At 37.4% G+C, this 21,656-nt stretch overlaps 1 protein-coding gene across 2 annotated transcripts; it reads right to left on the bottom strand.

The window, feature by feature from the left end:
• Nucleotides 1-4,284: 4,284 nt before the first annotated feature.
• On the bottom strand, nt 4,285-19,587 carry KLRF2 (killer cell lectin like receptor F2). 2 transcript variants are annotated; one of them, XM_042991746.1, is made up of 6 exons: nt 19,451-19,587; nt 16,104-16,202; nt 11,998-12,045; nt 7,614-7,762; nt 7,232-7,347; nt 4,285-4,676 (listed from the first exon to the last, which is right to left on the bottom strand). In XM_042991746.1, the coding sequence occupies exons 1-6, from the start codon at nt 19,512-19,514 to the stop codon at nt 4,559-4,561; spliced, it is 594 nt and encodes a 197-aa protein (XP_042847680.1). In that variant the 5' UTR covers nt 19,515-19,587; the 3' UTR covers nt 4,285-4,558. The 2 variants fall into 2 exon arrangements, with proteins under 2 accessions (XP_042847680.1, XP_042847679.1); XM_042991745.1 differs by having other exon boundaries at nt 4,655-4,676; nt 7,228-7,347.
• Between the last annotated feature and the right edge of the window lie 2,069 nt (nt 19,588-21,656).

Genomic DNA, 21,656 nt, shown 5'->3' with positions numbered 1-21,656 from the left:
AAGCAGAGGCAAGGAAAAGCCAAAATAAACAAATGACATTACTCAAACTAAATAGCTTTTGCACAGTGAAGAAAACCATCAATGAAATGCAAAGACAAATTACTGAATGAGAGACCTTTGGAAATCATACATCTTGTAGGGTTAATATCCAAAAAACATAAAGAACTTACACAATGTAATATAAAAATGATTAAAAAATGGACCGAATAGACATTTTCCAAAGACACTCAGATGGCCAGCTGGCACATGAAAAGGTGCTCAATATCACTCATCATCAGGAAAATGCAAATCAAAACCACAATGAGATAGCATCTCACACCTGTCAGATTGGCTATGATCAAAAAGAAAAACTAACAAAGTAAGAATTATGTTGGCAAGGATGTAGAAAAAAGAGAATCCTTGTACACTGTTGGTGGGAAGGTAAATTGGTGCAGCCACTATGGAAGTCAACATGGAGTCCCCCCCCCCCACCATATTAAAAATACAACTACGGTATGACTCATCAATTCCACTTTGGGGTATTTTCTGGAAAAAAACCCCACAATTCAAAGAGATATATGTACCCCTATATTCATTGCAGTATTTACTGTAGCCAAGATATGGAAGGAACTTAAGTGTCCATTGATAGATGAATGAATAAAGGTGTGAGATATATATATATATACGTATATATACGTATATATATGTATATATACGTATATATATACATATATATACGTATATATACATATATATATGTATATATATATATGGACTATTACTCCATATATATATATATATATATATATATATATATATATGGAATATTACTCAACCACATAAAAGAATGAAATCCTGCCGTTTGTGACATGAGTAGACCAGGAGGGTATTATGCTCAGTGAAATAACATGACAGAGAAAGACATATACCACAACGAGTTCACTTATATATGGAACAAAAAACATTTTTTTTTGTTGTGTCTGCAAAACAGAAACAGACTTATAGATACAGGAAACAAACTGTTGGCTGCTAGATGGGGGAGATATGGGGGGGGGCAGGTGAGATAGGTGAAGGAGATTAAGAGGTACAAACTTTCAGTTACAAAATAAATAAGTTATGGGGATGTAGTGTACAACATAGGAAATAGAGTCAATAATATTGCAAGAACTCTGCATGGTGACAGATAGTAACTAGAACATGGGGATCACTTTGTAATGTTCAAAAATATTAAGTCACTATGATATACACCTGAAGCTAATATGATATTGTATGCCAATTATATTTCAATTTAAAAATTACAAAGCTTAGACAATAGAATATAAACTAGAAAAATGACATCAAAAGTGACCAAGCAATCCAAGGGATACAGGTGTGCTGTTTCAAAGGGACACATGCACCCCCATGTTATAGCAGCACTATCAACAATAGCCAAAGTGTGGAAAGAGCCCAAATGTCTATCGATGGATGAATAGATAAAGAGAATGTGGTATATATATACAATGGAGGATTACTTAGCCGTCAAAAAGAATGGCATCTTGCCATTTGCAACTACGTGGATGGAACTGGAGGGTATGATGCTAAGTGAAATTAGTCAGTCAGAGAAAGACAAATATCATATGACTTCACTCATATGAGGACTTTAAGACACAGAACAGATGAACATAAGGGAAGGGAAACAAAAATAATATAAAAACAGGGAGGGGGACAAAACAGAAGAGACTCATAAATATGGAGAATAAACAGGGTTACGGGAGGGGTTGTGGGAGGGGGTGATGGGCTAAATGGGTAGGGGGCACTAAGGAATCTATTCCTGAAATGATTGTTGCACTACATGCTAACTAATTTGGATGTAAATTTAAAAAAATAAATAAATAAAATAAAAAAAAATTTTTAAAGTGACCAAACAATAAGTTATTAAAAAAAAGAATCAGTTTCCCAGGTAAGGAAAGGAAACGGGATGGGCTTAGGACATATTCTTGAGTGAGGTCATAAAATTCAAATTCTGCAGGGCATTTGAAAAACTATATCAGAACCACCTATGTTACATTAGCTTGAGTTTAAATTCTTGCCTACGTAACTAGGAACTACTATGAGTAACTAGGTAACTGTAAATGACTCATAATCTATGAGTGCAAGAAAGAACGTGAATGTAGGCAAAAGATAAACTGTTAGAGTGGAGAGGCTGGGAGAAAAAGAGTATCTACATTACAAACACATTACAAGCATACCAACAAGTTCTCCTCCCACATCTTTAACTGAGGAATACTTCTTCAGTTAGATACAGTTGGAACTTTCTGATAAATTAAAAGGAGGGGCGCCTGGGTGGCTCAGCTGGTTAAGAGTCCGACTCCTGGTTTCAGCTCAGGTCATGATCTCACGGTTCCTGGATTTAAGCCCCGTATCAGGCTCTGTGTTGACAGTGCATAGTCAGCTTGGTATATCCTCTGTCTCCCTCTCCCTCTCTCCCCCTCCCTGCTCTCCCTCTCTTTTTCGCAAAAATAAATAATAAACATTTAAAGGGAGATTTAAATGTGAGTCTACTAGTCAATGTTGACCCCAGTACCATATGGGAATACAAATGATTTGGCAAATATCAGCATGTTTTCAAGTATGTTGTCACCAAGAAAAGTGGGAAATAATGAATTTTGGGATGCCATTGTGTATTGATGTATTAAATTCTGGCTCAGTCTAAGTTCCAGTTTTACTTGATTCATAATACAGGTTTTATTTTTAGTGTTGGTTCTTGGTTACAAATTAATTTTGTAAATTGCTTAGCAAATTAGCGTAAGCCATCTCCTTTTTTTTATTTTGATTCACAGTTATTAGGGTATAAATTCTCCATGGCTTATAATTTACTATAGGCATCTTTGAGGAGTTAAGTAACTAACTACCTCACTTACCTGGTGGACACAAACTGTTGCATTTATTTATTTATTTTTTAATTTTTTTTTTTTAACGTTTATTTATTTTTCAGACAGAGAGAGACAGAGCATGAATGGGGGAGGGGCAGAGAGAGAGGGAAACACAGAATCGGAAGCAGGCTCCAGGCTCTGAGCCGTCAGCCCAGAGCCCGACACGGGGCTCGAACCCGCGGACCCGCGGACCGCAAGATCGTGACCTGAGCCGAAGTCGGACGCTTAACCGACTAAGCCACCCAGGCGCCCCGGTTGCATTTATTCTGAAATACAAATGTGGCTCTGTGCTGACAGCTCAGAGCCTGGAGCCTGCTTCAGATTCTGTGTCTCCCTCTCTCTCTCCCTCTGCCCCTCCCTGCTTGTTCTTTATCTCACTCTCAAAAATAAACATTATTATTTTTTTTAATTTAAAAATAAATAGGGGTGCCTGGGTGGCTCAGTGAGTTAAGTGGCCGACTTCGGCTCAGGTCATGATCTCACGGTCTGTGAGTTCGAGCCCCGCATCGGGCTCTGTGCTGACAGCTCAGAGCCTGGAGCCCGTTTCAGATTCTGTGTCTCCCTCTCTCTGACCCTCCCCCGTTCATGCTCTGTCTCTCTCTGTCTCAAAAATGAATAAACGTTAATAAATAAATAAATAAATAGATAGATAAATAAATAAATAATGAGAGGAAAATAAGAAACTTCAGTTTGCACAGAATTTCAGTTAGAAAAGAAACGGAATGGGATCATTCATAGCATAATAATTTTTATATAAATTTAATTGAAGGAAAATAAATTGTGGAATCACGTTGAAAACAAGATCGTGTATTACCTCAAATAGACATCTCATGCTTGCAGCATCTGAGTACTTTATCACCAGTTGAAAGTTTGATTTCTTTTTGATAAAAATTGAAAAACAACCTTGGGGAAAAGGCCCACCATGAAGAAAAAAACGGTATATCTGTCTGCTTAGGCTATTTCTTCACCAAATGCTCAGGATTTCAAACCCAATAGGACACAGACAACGAATAAGGCAGGATTACAAGTTGAAATTTAATTATCTTTTTAGACATTGAAACAATAGGAAAGAGTGTTTTCTTGTTTAAAAATAAGTTATATTTCATTATTTTGAAGTATTATTTCTATATGGAGTATTTGAAAATTTTATGTTTGTACTGTGAAAAAAGAGACAACAGGCCCAAAATGGAGTCATTCATGCTAAGCACCTGTCATGAAACCAAAACTTAATACCTAATCTAACTGCAGTTTTGATCTCCCCAAGAATACAATCTTAACTGGTCAGTCAAGAATGTTCTGGTCAACCCTAATAAGGCAATCCACCTGATGGCCCATTTTCATGCCCTAAAGAAAGGTGACCTTGCCCCAAATAATCTTTTTATTGTTTCTGATTTCCTTCTGTCACCCCATCTGCCTTTAAAAAACCTTTCCTTCTCTGTAGCTCATTGGAGCTCTTTTTTTACTTGCTTGGTGGGATGCTACCCAGTTCACGAATCATTGAATAATGCCAATTATATCTTTAAGTTTCCTCAGTCGAATTTTGTTTTTTAATAGTATAGAAAGGAAACAAATTTGCATTCCGCTAAAAAAAAAAAAAAGATAGGCACTATTATCCATATGCATTTGCTTCAAAGCTTTGTTTAAATGCACAGATTTGTTTTTGTTGTTCAGACAGCGTCTCTTTGGCAAATGCCACTAAAGTTGGAGTTACAGTCTTCAGAATACACCTGATTTCTTGTTGTGACAGCACAGCTTGTGTGATCCGTTGGTCCAATCATGAGAAAACTAGGAGATAAAGCATAGACATTAGAGCATTTCTCTTAAAATAACGGTCCCATTTCTTTTTTTTTTCTTTTTTTAAAATTTTTTATTTTTAAAATTTTTTTAACGTTTATTTTTGAGACAGAGAGAGATAGAACATGAACAGGGAAGGGTCAGAGAGAGAGGGAGACACAGAATCTGTCAACACAGAGCCCGACGCGGGGCTCGAACCCACGAACTGCAAGATCATGACCTGAGCTGAAGTCGGACACTTAGCCGGCTGAGCCACCCAGGCGCCCCTGTGGTCCCATTTCTTAACGTTTCCTCCAGCCCAACTTGTATAGGCAGCTGAGATGGAATGTTCCAGAGGTTTTAGAATGGACCCTTCTTTTGTGGTCAATGGTTGCATTTGGGCACTCTTGATTTGCATACCCTCCACACCCTCTCTTTTGGGATGTCTCTCTTACCAGAGGAACATTACCATAGAACCTCAAGCCCAAAGATTACAAGCATCCCTGTCTCTTCCTACCCTCTCACCTTTTCAAATTGCATGTACCAGCAAATTCTGGTATTCTACATCGAGATTGGTCCTTATACCCATTCACTCCCAGCCTAGGCTGCGATTGCCTCTCCCTTGTCTCTGGTCGCAGCCTTCCGACTGAACTTCAGTTTCAGTTTTGCTTCCCATCTATTCCTTCTCCACACAGCAAAATAATTTTGTATAAAAGGTAATTGACGTTAAAATGTAAGTTTTGGGTAATGACTGCAAGGTGATAGATATCTTATACCAATGGGAGTTACAAAACAGTAACCCGCGGGGGAAATGGCTTTTAAGTTAAAGTAAAACCTGTTTAGATGACTTAAATTCTTCCTTACCTTCAATAGTATGATGAGGAACATATGTGAAGAGAATATTTTTGGAGAAAACTATTTCCTTACCTATACTTTCTAGTTGCGATCACAACTTTGAGATTAGGACCTGAGCCGAAATCAAGTCGGACACTTCACCAGTGTCCAACCGAGCCACCCAGGCACCTCTAAATGAAAGCTTTATATAATGCTCCAATAATATGTTGGTTTCCAAAAAAAAAAAAAAGTCTAGGTATTCCTTACCAATTTTTGTCTTAAGATCGCTAGCAAAGCAGGGCCCAAGAATAAATACTGCTTCATACTTGAGTTTTATGTTCAGGAAAGATGATACTCTGTGGAGAATGGAAGTATCTAGGAGTACATAAATAGCCAGACCAAAATGGACTATCGATCCATGGCCTTTGCTTCAAACTTGCCACAAGCCGGGTGCTCTAGTGATGTGTAAAGAAAACAGGGGCACACAAGAGAAAGCGTAAATATGTGTGAGAGTTTTAAAGCACCCTTACATGCATTACCTTATATTGGTCACACAAGAACATTGTGAGGGAAGCTTTGCTATTCTTTTCATACAGATGAAGAAATTGACGTCAACCAATTGGGAGAACACGCAGGGAGCAAGCTTTCAAATTCACACTTTCTCACTTCTGAGACATTTGTATACATTCTGGATGCTTTTATTTATAGGGGCATTTGATCTGCGCATTCACTATATACAATAAAAATTATTTTAAATGAGATTTAACTAGGCTTAAAAATTATAAAGTCGTTATTATCTCCTGACCATGAAAATTTCCAGACGCCATCGTGAGCACTTGCTAGCCCTGTTTCTCATTAGTGCATGTTAAAAGAAAAAAAAGGGGAAGCAAAAAGAAAGAGAAAAAGGCCTGAAAAAGAGAGATAGGAAAGGAAAAGGGGAGGGGGGAAGAAGAGAGGAAAGGAGGAAGAAATATAAAAAGACTGGAAAGTATAGAAGCTTATTAAAAATACTTTGGGGCACCCGGGTGGCTCAGTTTGTTGAGCACCTGACTTTGGCTCAGGTCAAGATCTCACAGCCCATGGGTTCAAGTCCTGCATCAGGCTCTGTGCTAACAGCTCCGTGCCTGAAACCTGCTTGGGATTCTGTGTCTCCCTCTCTCTGCTCCTTACCTGCTTGTGCTCTGTGTCTCTCTCTTTCTCTCAAAAATAAACATTTTAAAAAATTAAAAAAAAAAAAACACTTTTGTAGGGGCGCCTGGGTGGCTCAGTCTATTGAGCCTCCAACTATTAATATCGGCTCAGATCATGATCTCAGGGTTCGTGGGATCGAGCCCGGGTCAGGCTCTGCACTGAGCTCAGAGCCTGCTTGGGATTATTTCTCTCCCCCTCTCTCTGCCCCTCCCCCCTCGAAATAAATAAGTAAACATTTTTTAAAAATACTTTGAAAAATACTATCCTATAGGGGAGTCTGTGTGGCTCAGTTGGTTGAGTGTTTGACTCTTGATTTTGGTTCAGGTCATGATCCCACGTTCATTGGATGGAGCCCCATGTTGGGGTCCTTGCTGAGTGGAGCCTGCTTAAAATTCTTTTCCTTTTTCCTTCCCAACCGCCCCCCACCCCCACCCCACGCTCCCGCATGCTCTCTCAAAAACAAAAACAAAAACATAAAAAAACCTGTCTATAAATAAGGCAACATGACTGCCACCATTCTTTCCCCCCAAATAATTACTTAGTTGTTTTCTTCCACAAAAAGGTGCTTATTTATCCACATCCATTGTTTTCCTGGGGATGCAATATATAGTCCAATCCAAGCAGGATTTCCAGGTTTTAAACTCTTCTGTATGAACTCCTATCAAGGACATGGTGTATTCATTTATAAATTTATTCAAAAAAATTCCAATGCCCTCTATAGACTAAGGCACTGTGCCAGGCACTGATGGAATGGTAAATAATCATTTATTTCATAAATGATAGGGTTTTTTTAAAAATAAACAATAGTAATTATATCATGGCTACCGAACGTTCAAAAGCAATGATTCTAAACCACCCACACTTCTTATAACTGCACCTAGAAAGTCTTCCTTGGGTACTTAGATCCTGTTTTTGATTCCTCACCAGCTCTTTCAAACTTTGGATCACCGGTAAATGTGCCTGTAGGTATGCACAATCATGTTGACTCTCATTCCAAGTTTTGGAAGGCATTGAAAACCTGTAGCATTTCCCTTGGTTCAGCAGCCAGTCTTTTAGGCACCCATGATTATTTCCTGAAGGAAAATGTAGAGAAAAAATCAGACTCCACCCTGAATAAAGTGTGAATAGTATCCTGTATGATTCAAAGGCAGCTCCATTAACAGAACGAGAATGAGATTGATTCATTAATATGTCTATTTCTGGAATGGGGGCAGGTTACTGGGTGAGGAGTTGGGGAGAAAGAAGCATGCGAATTCTGACCCCCACAATTAGAGGACACCAATATGTAACATTTTGCTTATTCATAACTAACAGAAGTGAGAGCCTGTTGTTTAAATCTCCCTACTGTCTGGTCTATTTCCTTTTTCTTGAGGTCGTCTTCACAGCCTGGATTTCATTTCTATGAGATTACTTACCATTGACATTACTTACATGATTGCATTGGATAGTTTGATCCTCTGTTCAATTGCATTTCCACCTCAAAAGTAAAGCCTTTAACCAGTCATAATTTCTGCTTCCTATGGCCTAGTCATTTGTGAACGTCTCCTTCCTTGTCTTTTACCTGCCTGGAAGGTTGTTGAAGTGACTGTCTTTGACTTTCCTATCATCTAACCCTTCTTAAAAATTTTCTTAATATTTATTTTCGAGAGATGGATAGAGACAGAGCACCAGTGGGGGAGGGGCCAGAGAGGGAGACAAAGAATCAGAAGCAGGCTCCAGGCTCTGAACTGTCAGCACAGAACCTGACACAGGGCTCAAACTCACAGACATCGAGATCATGACTTGAGCTGAAGTTGGCCACTTAACCAACTGAGTCACCCTCGCATAACCCTTTTGATTTAATGGCTGATTTAATTGTTGATTGGTGATGACTGAATTAAATGCCCATATGTTAAAGCATGTCATATTTTTCATTGCTAATATTTTAGTCAGTGATAGATAAGCCTAAATCTTTGTAAAAAAATTATTGTAGGAAATTGAATGTATATTGTCCAGCTAAAATGGAAAATAAAAGTAACATCAAGAAATACTACTTAAAGAAAACTATCCAGGAATAGTTTTCTATATATAAAACTTTGCATATATTCTTAACTCATTAATACATTCTGTACCAGGGCAAGTATTGCCAATCCTGAATAATTACAGTTTTGCCAGAATATTTGAAGACTCAGGATAACTGGAGTCTCACTCAGTTCTACCAGTACATAGTTGTGTGTTAAAAAAGTATAAAATGACCTCAAGTATCCTTTCCAATTTATGATTTGAAAGGGGCTATCTATTCATTATTATTATTGAGAAAGAGGCATTAGGACTAAGTAATTGCATTACGTGGCAATTGACAAAGTGGTCAATAAAGTACAGCTGTAGAACTACAAAGACACTCTAAAAATGCTCCAAATGATCAGTGTCAATGTTGAAATATCAAAAAAAAAAAAATAATGCAAAATGTGGATATTAATTGTCGAAAAGAGTTCTTACAGTTAATTCAGATTCAAGTGCCATCTTTTAAAACAAGAAGAGGGGCACCTGGGTGGCTCAGTCAGTTAAGCGTCTGACTTCGGCTCAGGTCATGATCTCACGATCCGTGAGCTTGAGCCCCGCGTCGGGCTCTGTGCTGACAGCTCAGAGCCTACAGCCTGTTTCAGATTCTGTGTCTCCCTCTCTCTCTGACCCTCCCCCGTTCATGCTCTGTCTCTCTCTGTCTCAAAAATAAATAAACATTTAAAAATGATAATAATAAAAAAAATAAAACAAGAAGAAATATCCTAGGGATCAAGATGGAGTAAAACATTTAGTGAGGAACACTTTGTATCAATTCCTGTATCAGAAGCTTTACATAATAATAACAGCAGACACATAGAGTCACTATAGTGGACCAGGCAGGTTTCTAAGCACCTAACATACTTAGTTTTTAAAACTACTTGATAAGACAGAGGAACATGTTAAATGGACACGAACATATGAATAAATACCATGACCATATGAACAGAAAAATCCAGAATATGAGAAATGATACATAACCACAATCCGGTTTTTTTTCTAACAAATAAATGACAAAGAAACTATAAAAGGGAGGTAAAGAGGACCTACAGATTAAGTGGCTGAAGAGACATTTTAATCAAATGCCAATTATGGTCTTTGTTCTGAGTCTGATTCTAACTAATCACATGAAAGAAAAAAAGACATTTAAGACAGAGCATGAATGGGAGAGGGGCAGAGAGAGAGGGAGACACAGAATCAGAAGCAGGCTCCAGGCTCTGAGCCATCAGCCCAGAGACTGACACGGGGCTCGAACTCACGAACTGCGAGATTGTGACTTGAGGTGAAGTCGGACGCTCAACCGACTGAGCCACCCAGGCGCCCCGACATTTAATTTTTTAAATGCTTATTTATTTTTTCCGAGTGAGAGAGCATGAGTGGGGAGGGACAGAGAGAAAGGGAAACAGAATCTGAAGCAGACTCCACACTGTCAGCGCAGAGCCTGATGTGAGACTTGGTCTCATGAACCACGAGACCATGACCTGAGCCAAAATCAAGAGTCTGATGCTTAACCAACTGAGCCACCCAGGCCCCCCAAGGAGAAAAAAAAAAAAAAAAAGACAATTTAATGATGATTGGATCGTAGATGATCTTAAGAAGATATCGATGATTTTGTCTTCGGAATTAATGGCAGACAGAAGTCAAACGTTCTTAGGGAAATTTTAAAATCTCCCCAAATTCCTAGCGTACCTGCTGTATGAAATTCGCTTTCTTTGGGTGTGAGTCAACTCTCTGAATATGATCAGATATCACTCCCATGATTAAGTTATATCGTAGGATAAGATGAAAGAGTCTTGAAGACTAGAGAAGGATCCCCAATCAGTTGATTTTGAGTAAATGAAGAGATTATCCCATGTGGGCCTGGTTTTTTTGGTGTGTGTGTGTGTGTGTGTGTGTGTGTGTGTTTATTTTTTTTAGAGAGAGGGAGAGGCCATCTCAAGTAGGCTCAGCAACAGAGCCCAACGTGGGGCTTGATCTCACAACGCTGAGATCATGACCGGAGTGGAAATCCAGAGTTGAGTTCTCAACCAGCTGGGCCACCCAGGCACCCCCCACCCTACATGGACCTGATTTCACCAGGTACCAGAGCTCAAGAAGGGGACTGGGCCTTTTCTAAAGAGAAAGGTAATTTCGATTTTCTTCGAAGCATTACGCTTTCACATCTTGAGGGCAGGTGCAACAGTGACACGATGCACGGAAACGCAGGGGCCCTTTTGGAGACTAGAGCAGCCCTGGGTGACAGGCAGCGAGAGAGCCGTGATCTCAGTCCTACAATTCCAAGTAACTGAACTGTCGCAACAACCACGTGAGTCCACAAGAGGAACCTCAGCTCCGGAAATGTGTGTGATCTCATCAGCACCTAAACTGTATCCCATGAGACTCAGAACAGTAGACTGAGTGGAGCCGTGCCCAGGCTCCCCTGGAAAGTGTGAGGTCATTAGTAGCTATTGCCTTAGACTGTTAAGCATGTGTTAATTTGTTACGCATCCAGAGAAAACTAGCACAGGCTGTGTGGCGATACCGCGTTTGCGTTTTGCAAAAGGAGCTGGGAACGGTAAAAATCACGTACTGATATATTTAAGCATTAAGCGGCATGATATCTGACAATCGCTTTTAACAGAATCTGGTCTGGAGAAGTGATGACAGGAGGAGACGTAAATAATATTGATTATGTGCCAGTAAATGTTGATGCTGTTTGAAAGGGAATTATGGAGCTTCATTATAACAAGTCTCTACTTCCACTTTTATTTTCCATCATAAACGAATCTAAGAATATGATAACAGAAAATCGTATGAAATAGCTTTTGTCATCTAATGTGAGGAACAGGCTGGCAAGCTGGAGCCCCAGGGAAGAGACAATATTGCTGTTTGTGTCCAAAAGCAGACTGGAGGTCAAATTCCCTCTTCCTTTGGGGAACCTTCGTATTTTTTCCTCTTAGGGCCTTCAGTGGATTGGATAAGGCCCACGCACATTGTGGATGGTAATCTGCTTTGCCCAAACTCTACTGATTTATATGCTAATCTCATCTAAAAAGTAATTTCACGTAACACCTACGCTAGTTTTTGATCAAACATCCGGGTACCAGTATGTGGCCGAGATGACACTCAACCATCACATTGGGTTTAACCGACGCTACATATTCTATGGTGTAAGTATTATATCCCCACTTGAAAGTTGAGAAGACTCATGGTTAATTTGCCTGAATTCACGTGACCAGTTGGAATCTCTTCATTCAAGCATAGAGCAGACAAAAAAAGAGAGCATTACCTGCTAGACGGCTGATATTTACTTTCTGGGAGAAATCCTTTTTTTCCTCTGTACTCAGTGCAAAGAAAAAAAATACAATGAGAAACATGCGAAAATGAATAGCCATCTAGGTATGTGAGAATAAAAACAGTAGCACAAAACGAAGACACGCAAATAAAAATTCACTCTCTCTTCTAATCTGCCTCCGTTCCTGTCTTTGCCCGCTTTTAACCATATCTTTAGATGCCAATCACAATTCTAAATATTGTACGCATTCTTAAACCTCGTATCTATTACTCTTTTGTAAATTATTTTCTTCTTATCAATGAATTTTTTAATTAATGCTATTTCTTCTCCGTCCGGACCACCCTCCCCCCTCCCCATCTCCCTTTTACTATATCAAGTCCCTTCAGTATCTTGTAGCATCATTTGTAGATTGTTTTTGTATAGACTGAAATCATTGCTTTCCAGGAACGTAGAACACCTGATAACCTGAAATGGCTTTTTACCACATTCTTGGGCTGGCTTCAGTCTATCTAAAACCAGCATGCACACACACACACACACACACACACACACACACCCTCTTTATTCGTTTAAAAATATGCATGGAAAAATTATATTGCTTGATTACTCTTTTTTTTAAGTTAGGTTAAAATCAATTTAGCTCATAACTTTGAAGGCATTGCTACAACAGTGTCCTTTTATGTACATTTAAAACTCCTGGTGCCAATATGTTTCTCTTTGTTTACGGAGAAAAGCGATTCTTTATGTAAAACTTTAGGGTCATGTCTTTGCCCATGGTGCCCTAAAATATGCTGAGGATCTATCTACCTATCTATCTATCTATATCTATCTATCTATCTATCTATCTATCTATCATCTACCTATTTCTATCTATCCATGCATCTTTCATCTTCTATCTATCATCTATCTATCTATCTCTCTGTCTATCATCTATCATCTACCTATTTCTATCTATCTATCCATCTTTCATCTTCTATCTATCATCTATCCATATCTATCTATCTATCATCTATCTATATCTATCTATCTATCTATCTATCTATCTATCTATCTATTTCTATTTATCCATCCATCTTTCATCTTCCATCTATCTATCATCTATCTATCATCTATCTCTACCCATCCATCTATCATCTATCTATCTATATCTATTTGCATATCCTATTCTGAATTTGGTAGGCTTGCATAAGCTGGAAACTCATAGTTTGGGGTTTGTTTTTGCTCCTCTGAAATTTTTTTAAATGTATTCTTTTATTATTTCACATCTACTTTCCCCCCTGTTCTCTTCTTCTGGGAATTTGTTAGAGAGACATTATCTTTTCTAGATGGACAATATTTTGTGTTTTTGTCTCGGATTACTTACAGGTGTTTATATTTATCGATTTTTCTTCTGGATGCTTTTCTGTACCCTCCGGGGTATTTTGTTCGCTATCATGAATTTTTAGATAGAAAGAAGACAGGAAATAGCCAAGCTATGTGGAAATCAACACACTGTGCCCCTCTCCCCTTCCGGTACAAAAATAAGGGGACACATGCTTATTGCACCAACCACCACTCTCGAAGTGATGAGCTAAATTGTTCTGGTGATGTATCTCATTGTTTCTTTTTTAAAAAACTTTATTTATTTTGAGAGAGAGAAAGAAAGAGAGAGAGAGAGAGAGAGAGAGCATGCCAGCAGGAAGGGCAGAGAGGGAGGGGGAGAGAGTCCTAAGCAGGCTCCACGGTGCCAGCACAGAACCCGATGTGGGGCTCAAACTCACGAACAGTGAGATCATGACCTGAGCTAAAATCGAGAGTCGGAGGCTTAACTGACTGAGCCACCTAGGCGCCCCTGTATCTCATTGTTTTACAAGGATTTTTTTTTTGTTTTTGTTTTTATTTTGGCATGATATAGTAGCAAATGCTACCGTGTGAGTGGAGTAAGAGGTTGTCAAGACAACAGTCTGAACGAGCATTCCCTAGAAAGTCTTCTACCTACTTATTTCCCTTTAGACTTCTCTTTACACTCTGTACTGTCCTTTCTGAAAAGAGTGCTGCCTGGGTTTTGCCGTAAGAAATAATTTCATCTACACTGAGCTGTGTGCTGTGCCTTCTCTACACTGATTCTCTCCGTTGATTAATCCAATAGCATTATCCTGTCTGCTTCTCATTTCCTTTCTAATTTCTACCCTTTCCATTCTTTGTGCCTTTTTTAATTTATTCTATTTTGATGTCTTTTACTGTTCTAATCCAGAATCTCGGGAGAGGGCAGATGTATGTATGTATGGTCAATACTTTGTTTTGAACTGGAGGCCATGGAAACTATTTTTAAACTGGTCACATTGGAAGCACAAGGGACGCCTGGGTGGCTCGACTGGTTGAGCGTCCACCTTTGGCTCAGGTTATGATCTCACGGTCCGTGAGTGCGAGTCCCACATCGGGCTCTGGTGCTGACAGCTCAGAGCCTGGAGCCTGCTTCAGAATCTGTGTCTCCCTCTCTCTGCCCCTTCCCCACTCATTCTTGTGCTCTCTCTCTCTCTCTCTCTGTCTCTCAAAAATAAATAAGCATTTAAAACAATTTTTGTAAAGTGTAAGCACAAATTTAATATCACTAAATATCACTAAAACAATATTACTAGAAAAATATATTGTCCCTACTAATATTTCATCAATGAGTCAAATTCTATTCATCTCTTCTCAATAGCATCGTTTTCTAAAGCAATGATTATTGCACCAATTATATTATCATTTATCTTCTACAGAAAAGATAACTGAGTTACAAGAGGTCAGTGGTAGCCTATATATACCATATTTAGTGTCTAACAAAAGACCATTTGCTCCTGAATTTTAAGGACTTAAAAAAACTGATAATTATTACAGTATGTACAATTTCTTAGAATTGCTGGTTAAAAGACAATAATACTTACGGACTTATAATTACAGACAATAATACTTATGGACGTATGAAAACCAATATTAATAACCTAATATTGACTCTCAAATAGGCGGAGAATCTCATTTTATTAGTTTGATTTCAATATAAATTTGAACACATTTGAAAGATATGATTGGTTGGCAACTTCGCGGCCAAAATGTTGTGCAAAGTACAGAAAAACTAAATTAATTAGAATATTCATTTGGTCTTAGAAATAGCTGATATTTTCCCCCTGCTCTATCAGGAAAAAAAAAAAACTAATTTAATCGCGTGATACAAAAATAGACTATTTATTTTTCGTCTCCCTCAGGGAAGTCGCCTTGGGGCTCACCCATGTTTAGCCCTCTCCTCTCAAAAACCACAAGTTTATGTTTCCATGTCAGCATTACACATAAAACAGAGCCCCTTTTAGCCCTACATTTTTAAGAACGTTTCAAAGAAAAACAGAAAATTGTCGAAATCCATGTATCAGTCTAGTTGCTTCAAAAAGAACAACTATAGATTGTGCACATTAAATATCACTTCAGGAAAAAAAAAAAAAAAACAGTACAGAGGTACATCTAAAATGGTTTTCAAACAGGTTCTTCGTCTTGTTCAACCATCACATTAATCACATTAGTACATTCAACCATTATCTCTGAAAATAATACCAATGAGCATTTTATAAAAATACATCACTAATTTTTTTATAAAATAAGTTAACTTTTTAGTAACTGCTCTTCATAAGAAAAGATGCCGAATAAATGTTAATTTTATATTTAACTTTCTTAATTTTTTAATTTGAAATAATTTCGAATATGACATATATGGCTGGTCAGTTTAATTTACCAATTTGGGGCTACAATGTGGTGTTGATCTTGATAGTAAGAAGAATTAAAAATCGGGGCACTTGGGTAGCTCAGTCAGTTAAAGGTCCCACTCTTGGCTTTGGCTCTGGTCATGATCTCAGGGTTCTTGAGACTGAGCCCCATGGCAGGAGTGCAGGGAGCCTGCTTGGGATTCTCTCTCTCCCTTTGCCCCTCCCTGGCTTGCACACGCGCGCTCTCTCTCTCCCTCTCTCTCTCTCTCTCTCTCTCTCTCTCTCAAAATAAATAAATAAACTTAAAAAATAAAAAAAAAATAGAAGAATTAAAAATCAACATTTATGTTCTCAAAGTGTAAAAGTTAATGAAAACTCCATACTCACCCCAAAAGTTCAGGCAAATCAGTGTGATCATGATAATAAGGATCCCAGTGCAGCCACATATTAGCATAAGACAATAATACCGTGGATACAGGGAACATTCTGAAATATTGAGTTTTTTTGGTGAATTTTAGAGTTCATTTGATTATTCACTTTATAAATATTTTCCTGTTTATTTTGATTACAAAAATAATCTATGTTCATTTCAGATATGGCACTAAAATTATGATTAATTGAAAATTTGAAATTAAAAAATATTTATAGTCCAGACACAAACAGATGTTACCGTTATTTAATGTGTTGGATTGTATTGTCATTGTCTTGCTTTGTTAATTATTTGGCAATGTTTTTGATGACTTAAGAATGATTTATTAAATTGTATATATTATGTATTAATATCATACACAATTTATAGGTGGAGTGTTATATATATATTTATATTGCCTATATATAATATTATATATTATATAATATCAATATATTACATATAGAATAATTAATTCTATATAAAATAATTCTAGATATAATATATATAATGTTATAATGTTATAAATGGAATTGTTTTTATTAATTTTATTGTTGGACTTTTTATTGTCAAGTGTATATATGTTATATGTATTATTTAATTTTTATCACAACATGATTTTTGTCTATTTCTGCCCTATTTTATTTTTTAATTTTTTTAAGTTTCTTTTTATGTAGTATTTATTTTAATGATGCACTGTTAGAAATAAGAGAAGGAAAAAAAAAAAACATGTACTGAAGTTCTATTATGAACCAATCACGGCACTGGTGATATTCATGCTATTTCACTCTTACATATGCTATGTAGTATTTTCCTGGCTTGACTTTTCAGACAAGAATCGGTGTCAGCCTAAAGCATCGTAGATCTTTAATTTACAGGTACTTGTATAGAAATTATGCCATAGTACTCCGCTGGATCAGAGTTGGGAGGAGTGGTCTCTTTACACAGGAGATAACAGGGAGCATCCAAAGACATTAAACAGGGATATTTGTTATTATTGTCCTTCAGTATTATCTATTGTCTTCCACGTCTGAGCACTTTTGGGTAAGTTAGATATATACACTCTTTCCACAAACGAAATCCTTTTACATGCAGATATCATTGGAACAGTATCTCAAACTGGCCATTCTAGCCCATTTGGCATCCGGATGGCCAAAGAGAAAGTCGAATACTCTGATATTCAGATAATTATTCCCAGTTTCATCAGCTTATAAATAAACAAGCACTTAGTTCCATAACCTTGGTTGTACATTTCACAAATAATCTGTCCTCTAAGTCGTAATGAAAAGTGCTATTTCTCAAATCTGGGTAATACGTGTATGTTTTACTTTCATTTTTATGGACTTAGTGCATCTGATTATATGTACTATACACACAGAATGTCCTGTATGCAGTAAAACTTCCGAAATTTATGAAACAATTGTCGGTATTACAGAATAAATCCAGAATACGTTTCTTTTTTTTCCGTTAGCCTATGGGTATTTATTCTACTTAAGCAAAAGTGAAAAGACCTCTACTGAGCTGAAAGTACTCAAAATACATTTCTGCAATTTTATAAGAGACACCAGTCCTAGGCATACAGATTTGCAGTTAACTGGTTCCATATTTGCTAGAAAGGGAAATTTTAAACTCATTCCCAAATATTATAGCTATAAATTAAAACATGATTTTTTTTATATATAAGCCAAAATATAGATGTTGTATAAAGCCAGGTGAACAGAGAGCTGAGTGCATAGCATGGATTGCCCTGGCCCATTCTGGAATCACTCAACCGGGTGCCATTGGCCTATGTGGGGTAATACTAAGAAATCACTCTGAAACCTGTTTTTGCTCCTGCAAGAGCACTATTGTGTTATTTGTATCTGCTTTATGATGGGAAACTTTTCTTTTTGTTTTTAGTACCAAGATTAATCATATGTCTTAAGTATAGGTGTAACTCTGATGCAAGCTGAATAATTAGCAAGGTTTTTCTTATCAAAACAAAGAAGATTAGAAACAAACTTACGACAAGCATAAACATGCTTATATGACATAGTTTTTACTTGATTGCAGGTCTCATTTATGTTTCCAGCCCTATCCTTCTTTCACTCATAATTTAAATGTATGTTTATTTCATATTTTATGTACTTATACTCAGATTTCATATATTTTTACTCATTTTATTCCAAGAATTATTTATTCCATTGAATTAGAAATTCAAAAAAACCTAGTAGTTTGGTTTAACACCCACATAAGCAATCACAAGATAGATCTGCTTTATTATAAGTGAAAATTATGGATTTAAGAAGACAAAAGATTTTCCTCAAGGTGGTCCACTTAGTCTTTGGGCTTTGGGGTCCAATTTAGTCAATTTGACTCCAATGGTCCTATTTTTCACTACATCAGTCAGTTACTGGTGAAGAAGGAAGTATTTGCATCAAAATTGAAACTATGAGAAAGACCCTAAGCCTTCAGATGATGAGAAAAGTATCATGTTTTCGAAAACAAACAAAAAAAAAAACACTTAAATTTGCGAGATGGAAACTGGAATAGTACATAAAGATCTTCAAAAGAAGTCCACATGGCAGAGCTGTGGTTGTGACCAGTAATTCCAAATCCCTGGCCCATGTCATCCCTGCTTGGATCATGGCTATTTCAACACAATCATTATACAAATTCATTTTAGACAGACTGCACTTAGATGTCAATAAGTTATTTCTTAAACTTACCTAGAGAACCTGAGACAGATCTGAAAACAAGGATGTGCAAAAGCAAACCTTGACCCAAATATAGCAGCCCTAAGTAGTGAGGGTTAGTTTTATTTTGCCCTTCTCTCATTTCCAATGGACTATCATCCTGCCAATCTTATGGATCTTTTGTGAAGATTAAAAAATACAATACATATACATAAAAATGCTTTTTATGCTGTAGAACACTATAGAACTATCCCCATCATTAGCACTGGATATTTACCTTGCCAATATATCATGTATCTTCATATAGATACCATACCCAAATAGCTTCCAAATACCTTATATTTTGTAAGACATATAATTTCTGTAAAAATACTATTTTTGACCTTTTACCTGAAAGTTATACTTTCCTTTTCTTATGCTATAACATTGGGGGAATTATACATTATTCTATTCGCATTTAGGCCCCATGGTTACAAAAACACTGCCTTTTTATTTTTCAGGCTTTCATGAGTCTAAATAACCTTAGACAGTTTTTAAGTCCAAGAACATAGTTAATTTTAACTCTTTAAAATATTCAAAAATAAGAATCTTCCTAAGAGAATAATTCAATTTTAAGCTGCAGTCTGAATGGGGGGAGACAATCTTCCTACCTTTAGAGCTGGATTTGAAACGATTCTTGGAATCCAGGACCATATAGCCATCTTCATTCTCCATCTCCTAAAATATTTTCATGTGATAATACTCAGAAAATAATATAAAGAAAAGGGAGAATAGCCTTAGCCTTAGCTATTTCTCCTAGACGCAACTGAAAGGAAGTCCAAAAATACTCAAACTTTACTCAGGCATGGCTGTTGAAAACCACACAGGATGTGTTGGTAAAATACAAATGGATAGCCACGTTAATTTCTGGCTAAAGTTCTGTGTCCTCCAGGTAAACGTGGCTATTTTATTTCATTTTTTTTTCAACAGATATTTATCCTACATTTACCATGTAACAGTCACTTGTCTGCAAAGTAGTAGGAACATAACAGTGAACAAGACAGATATGCTTCCTACCCTCATGTCCTTTATATTCTAGTAAAAGAAAAAAAAATGAAATAAACCAAGTACATACCAAATAAACAAAAGAACAGTGTCTAGCTAGTTAAGAATAAAAAAATTTAAATAAAAAAATTTTTTAAATGGTCATTTTGCTATTTGGAAGCGTATAAAATGTTAATAGAAGCAAGTAGAGGAGACAATAGGGCTTGCGTGAGGCAAAACAGGAAAATAATAGATCAATCAGCCTCAGATTGTTGGGAATTACTATGAATACAATAACGTCAGAAATGATTTCCAGAAAAATTCCTCGCAAACAGATTTTTCCTTCAGTAAGTGTGGTAGTCAATTTTATGTGTCTGTGTGCCTGGGCTACGGGGCGGCCAAGTATTTGGTCGAACATTCTGAGTGTTTTTGTGAAGGTGGTTTTGGATGAGACCCGCACTTAGAGCAGCAGACTCTGAGGAAAGCAGATCGCCTTCTATGAGGAAGGTGGAACTCATCCAATCATTTGAAGGCCTGACTAGAACTAAAGACTGGCCTCCTCTGAGCAAGATATTGTCCAGCAGTCCATTGTGTGTTCCTGCTTCATCTGCAACATTGGCTTTTCCTAGGTTCTACAGCAGATGACCATAGCAGTTTATATTTTGGAATCCTCCAGTCTTGTCGAAGATCATCTGATCTGCCGATTTACCCCTCCTGCTCTTCCCTATACGAGCCTGACATGTGGTTGCTCTTGTTTCAGGGGCCTTATTATAAAGAAAATTTCATCCTCCTCCAGCATCAGCCCACACTAACCTTCTGGCACCAGTTTAAAGAAAATCAACTCATTTAAATCATCTATGACTTCCCAGATGCTAATTACACTACATATATCTCGTATATTATCTTTTTTTTTTTTTTTTAATTTGAGAAAGAGAGAGAGACAGAGATTGAGCATGGGAGCAAGGAGAGAGGGTCAGAGAGAGAGAGAGAGAGAGAGAGAGAGAGAGAGAGAATCTTAAGCAGTCTCCATGCTCAGTGTTGAGCCCAAGGCAGGGCTCTATCCCACGACCCTAGGATCATGACCTGAGCTGAAATCAGGAGTTGGACTCTCAACGGACTGAGCCACGCAGGCGCCCCTCAGCCCTTATCTTATCAGAAACTCAGAATTATGAAACTTTTGAAAGAGAAAATCCCTTCTGTTTGAAACAGTCTTCTCAATTTTGTGATACTACATTCTTCTGGTATTTTTTTTATCTTCTCTGACAGCTTCTTTTTTGAGGCAGATTTATCTTTCTTTCATTGACAATATACTGTTAAATTCCCCACCATCTTAAATAATTTCCTCTCCTCATTCCACTTCCTCCTCAAGAAATTCTTATTCATAACCATGGCCTAAATTAGTACCCATTTTTCAGCTTACCACTGAAACTTCCTTTGTGCTACATATAATACATCCAACTGATTTCTTAGTCTCGATGGCTCAAAACAAGTATTTCTAAAATTGAATGATGATTCGCTCCCCCAAACTGGTACTCATTCAGGGTTTCCTATCTAACCAGCTGTGAAAAAAGTTGTTACTCCATCCTTCAGCCCTAATTCAAGTAAGCACCAAGTCCCGCAGATTTTGCTCCTGAAATATTTCTCTAATCTATTTACTTCTCTCCATCTCAATAGCCTTATCATAGTACAAGGTACCCTCATCCCAGGCCTCCAATATTTCAATGACCTCCATATGAGTCTTCAGGCATTCAGTGTCGTCCCCTCGGGGACCCAGCATCTGTTTTCCTTTCTTCAGCCAGCCAAATCTTTAATAAACTTATTCAGCTCCCTATC

This window comes from Panthera tigris, chromosome B4, assembly GCF_018350195.1.
Source record: "Panthera tigris isolate Pti1 chromosome B4, P.tigris_Pti1_mat1.1, whole genome shotgun sequence".
Taxonomy (NCBI): Eukaryota; Metazoa; Chordata; class Mammalia; order Carnivora; family Felidae; genus Panthera; species Panthera tigris.
The sequence above is the reverse complement of the archived record's forward strand: the minus strand, read 5'-3'. Positions and strand labels throughout refer to the sequence as shown.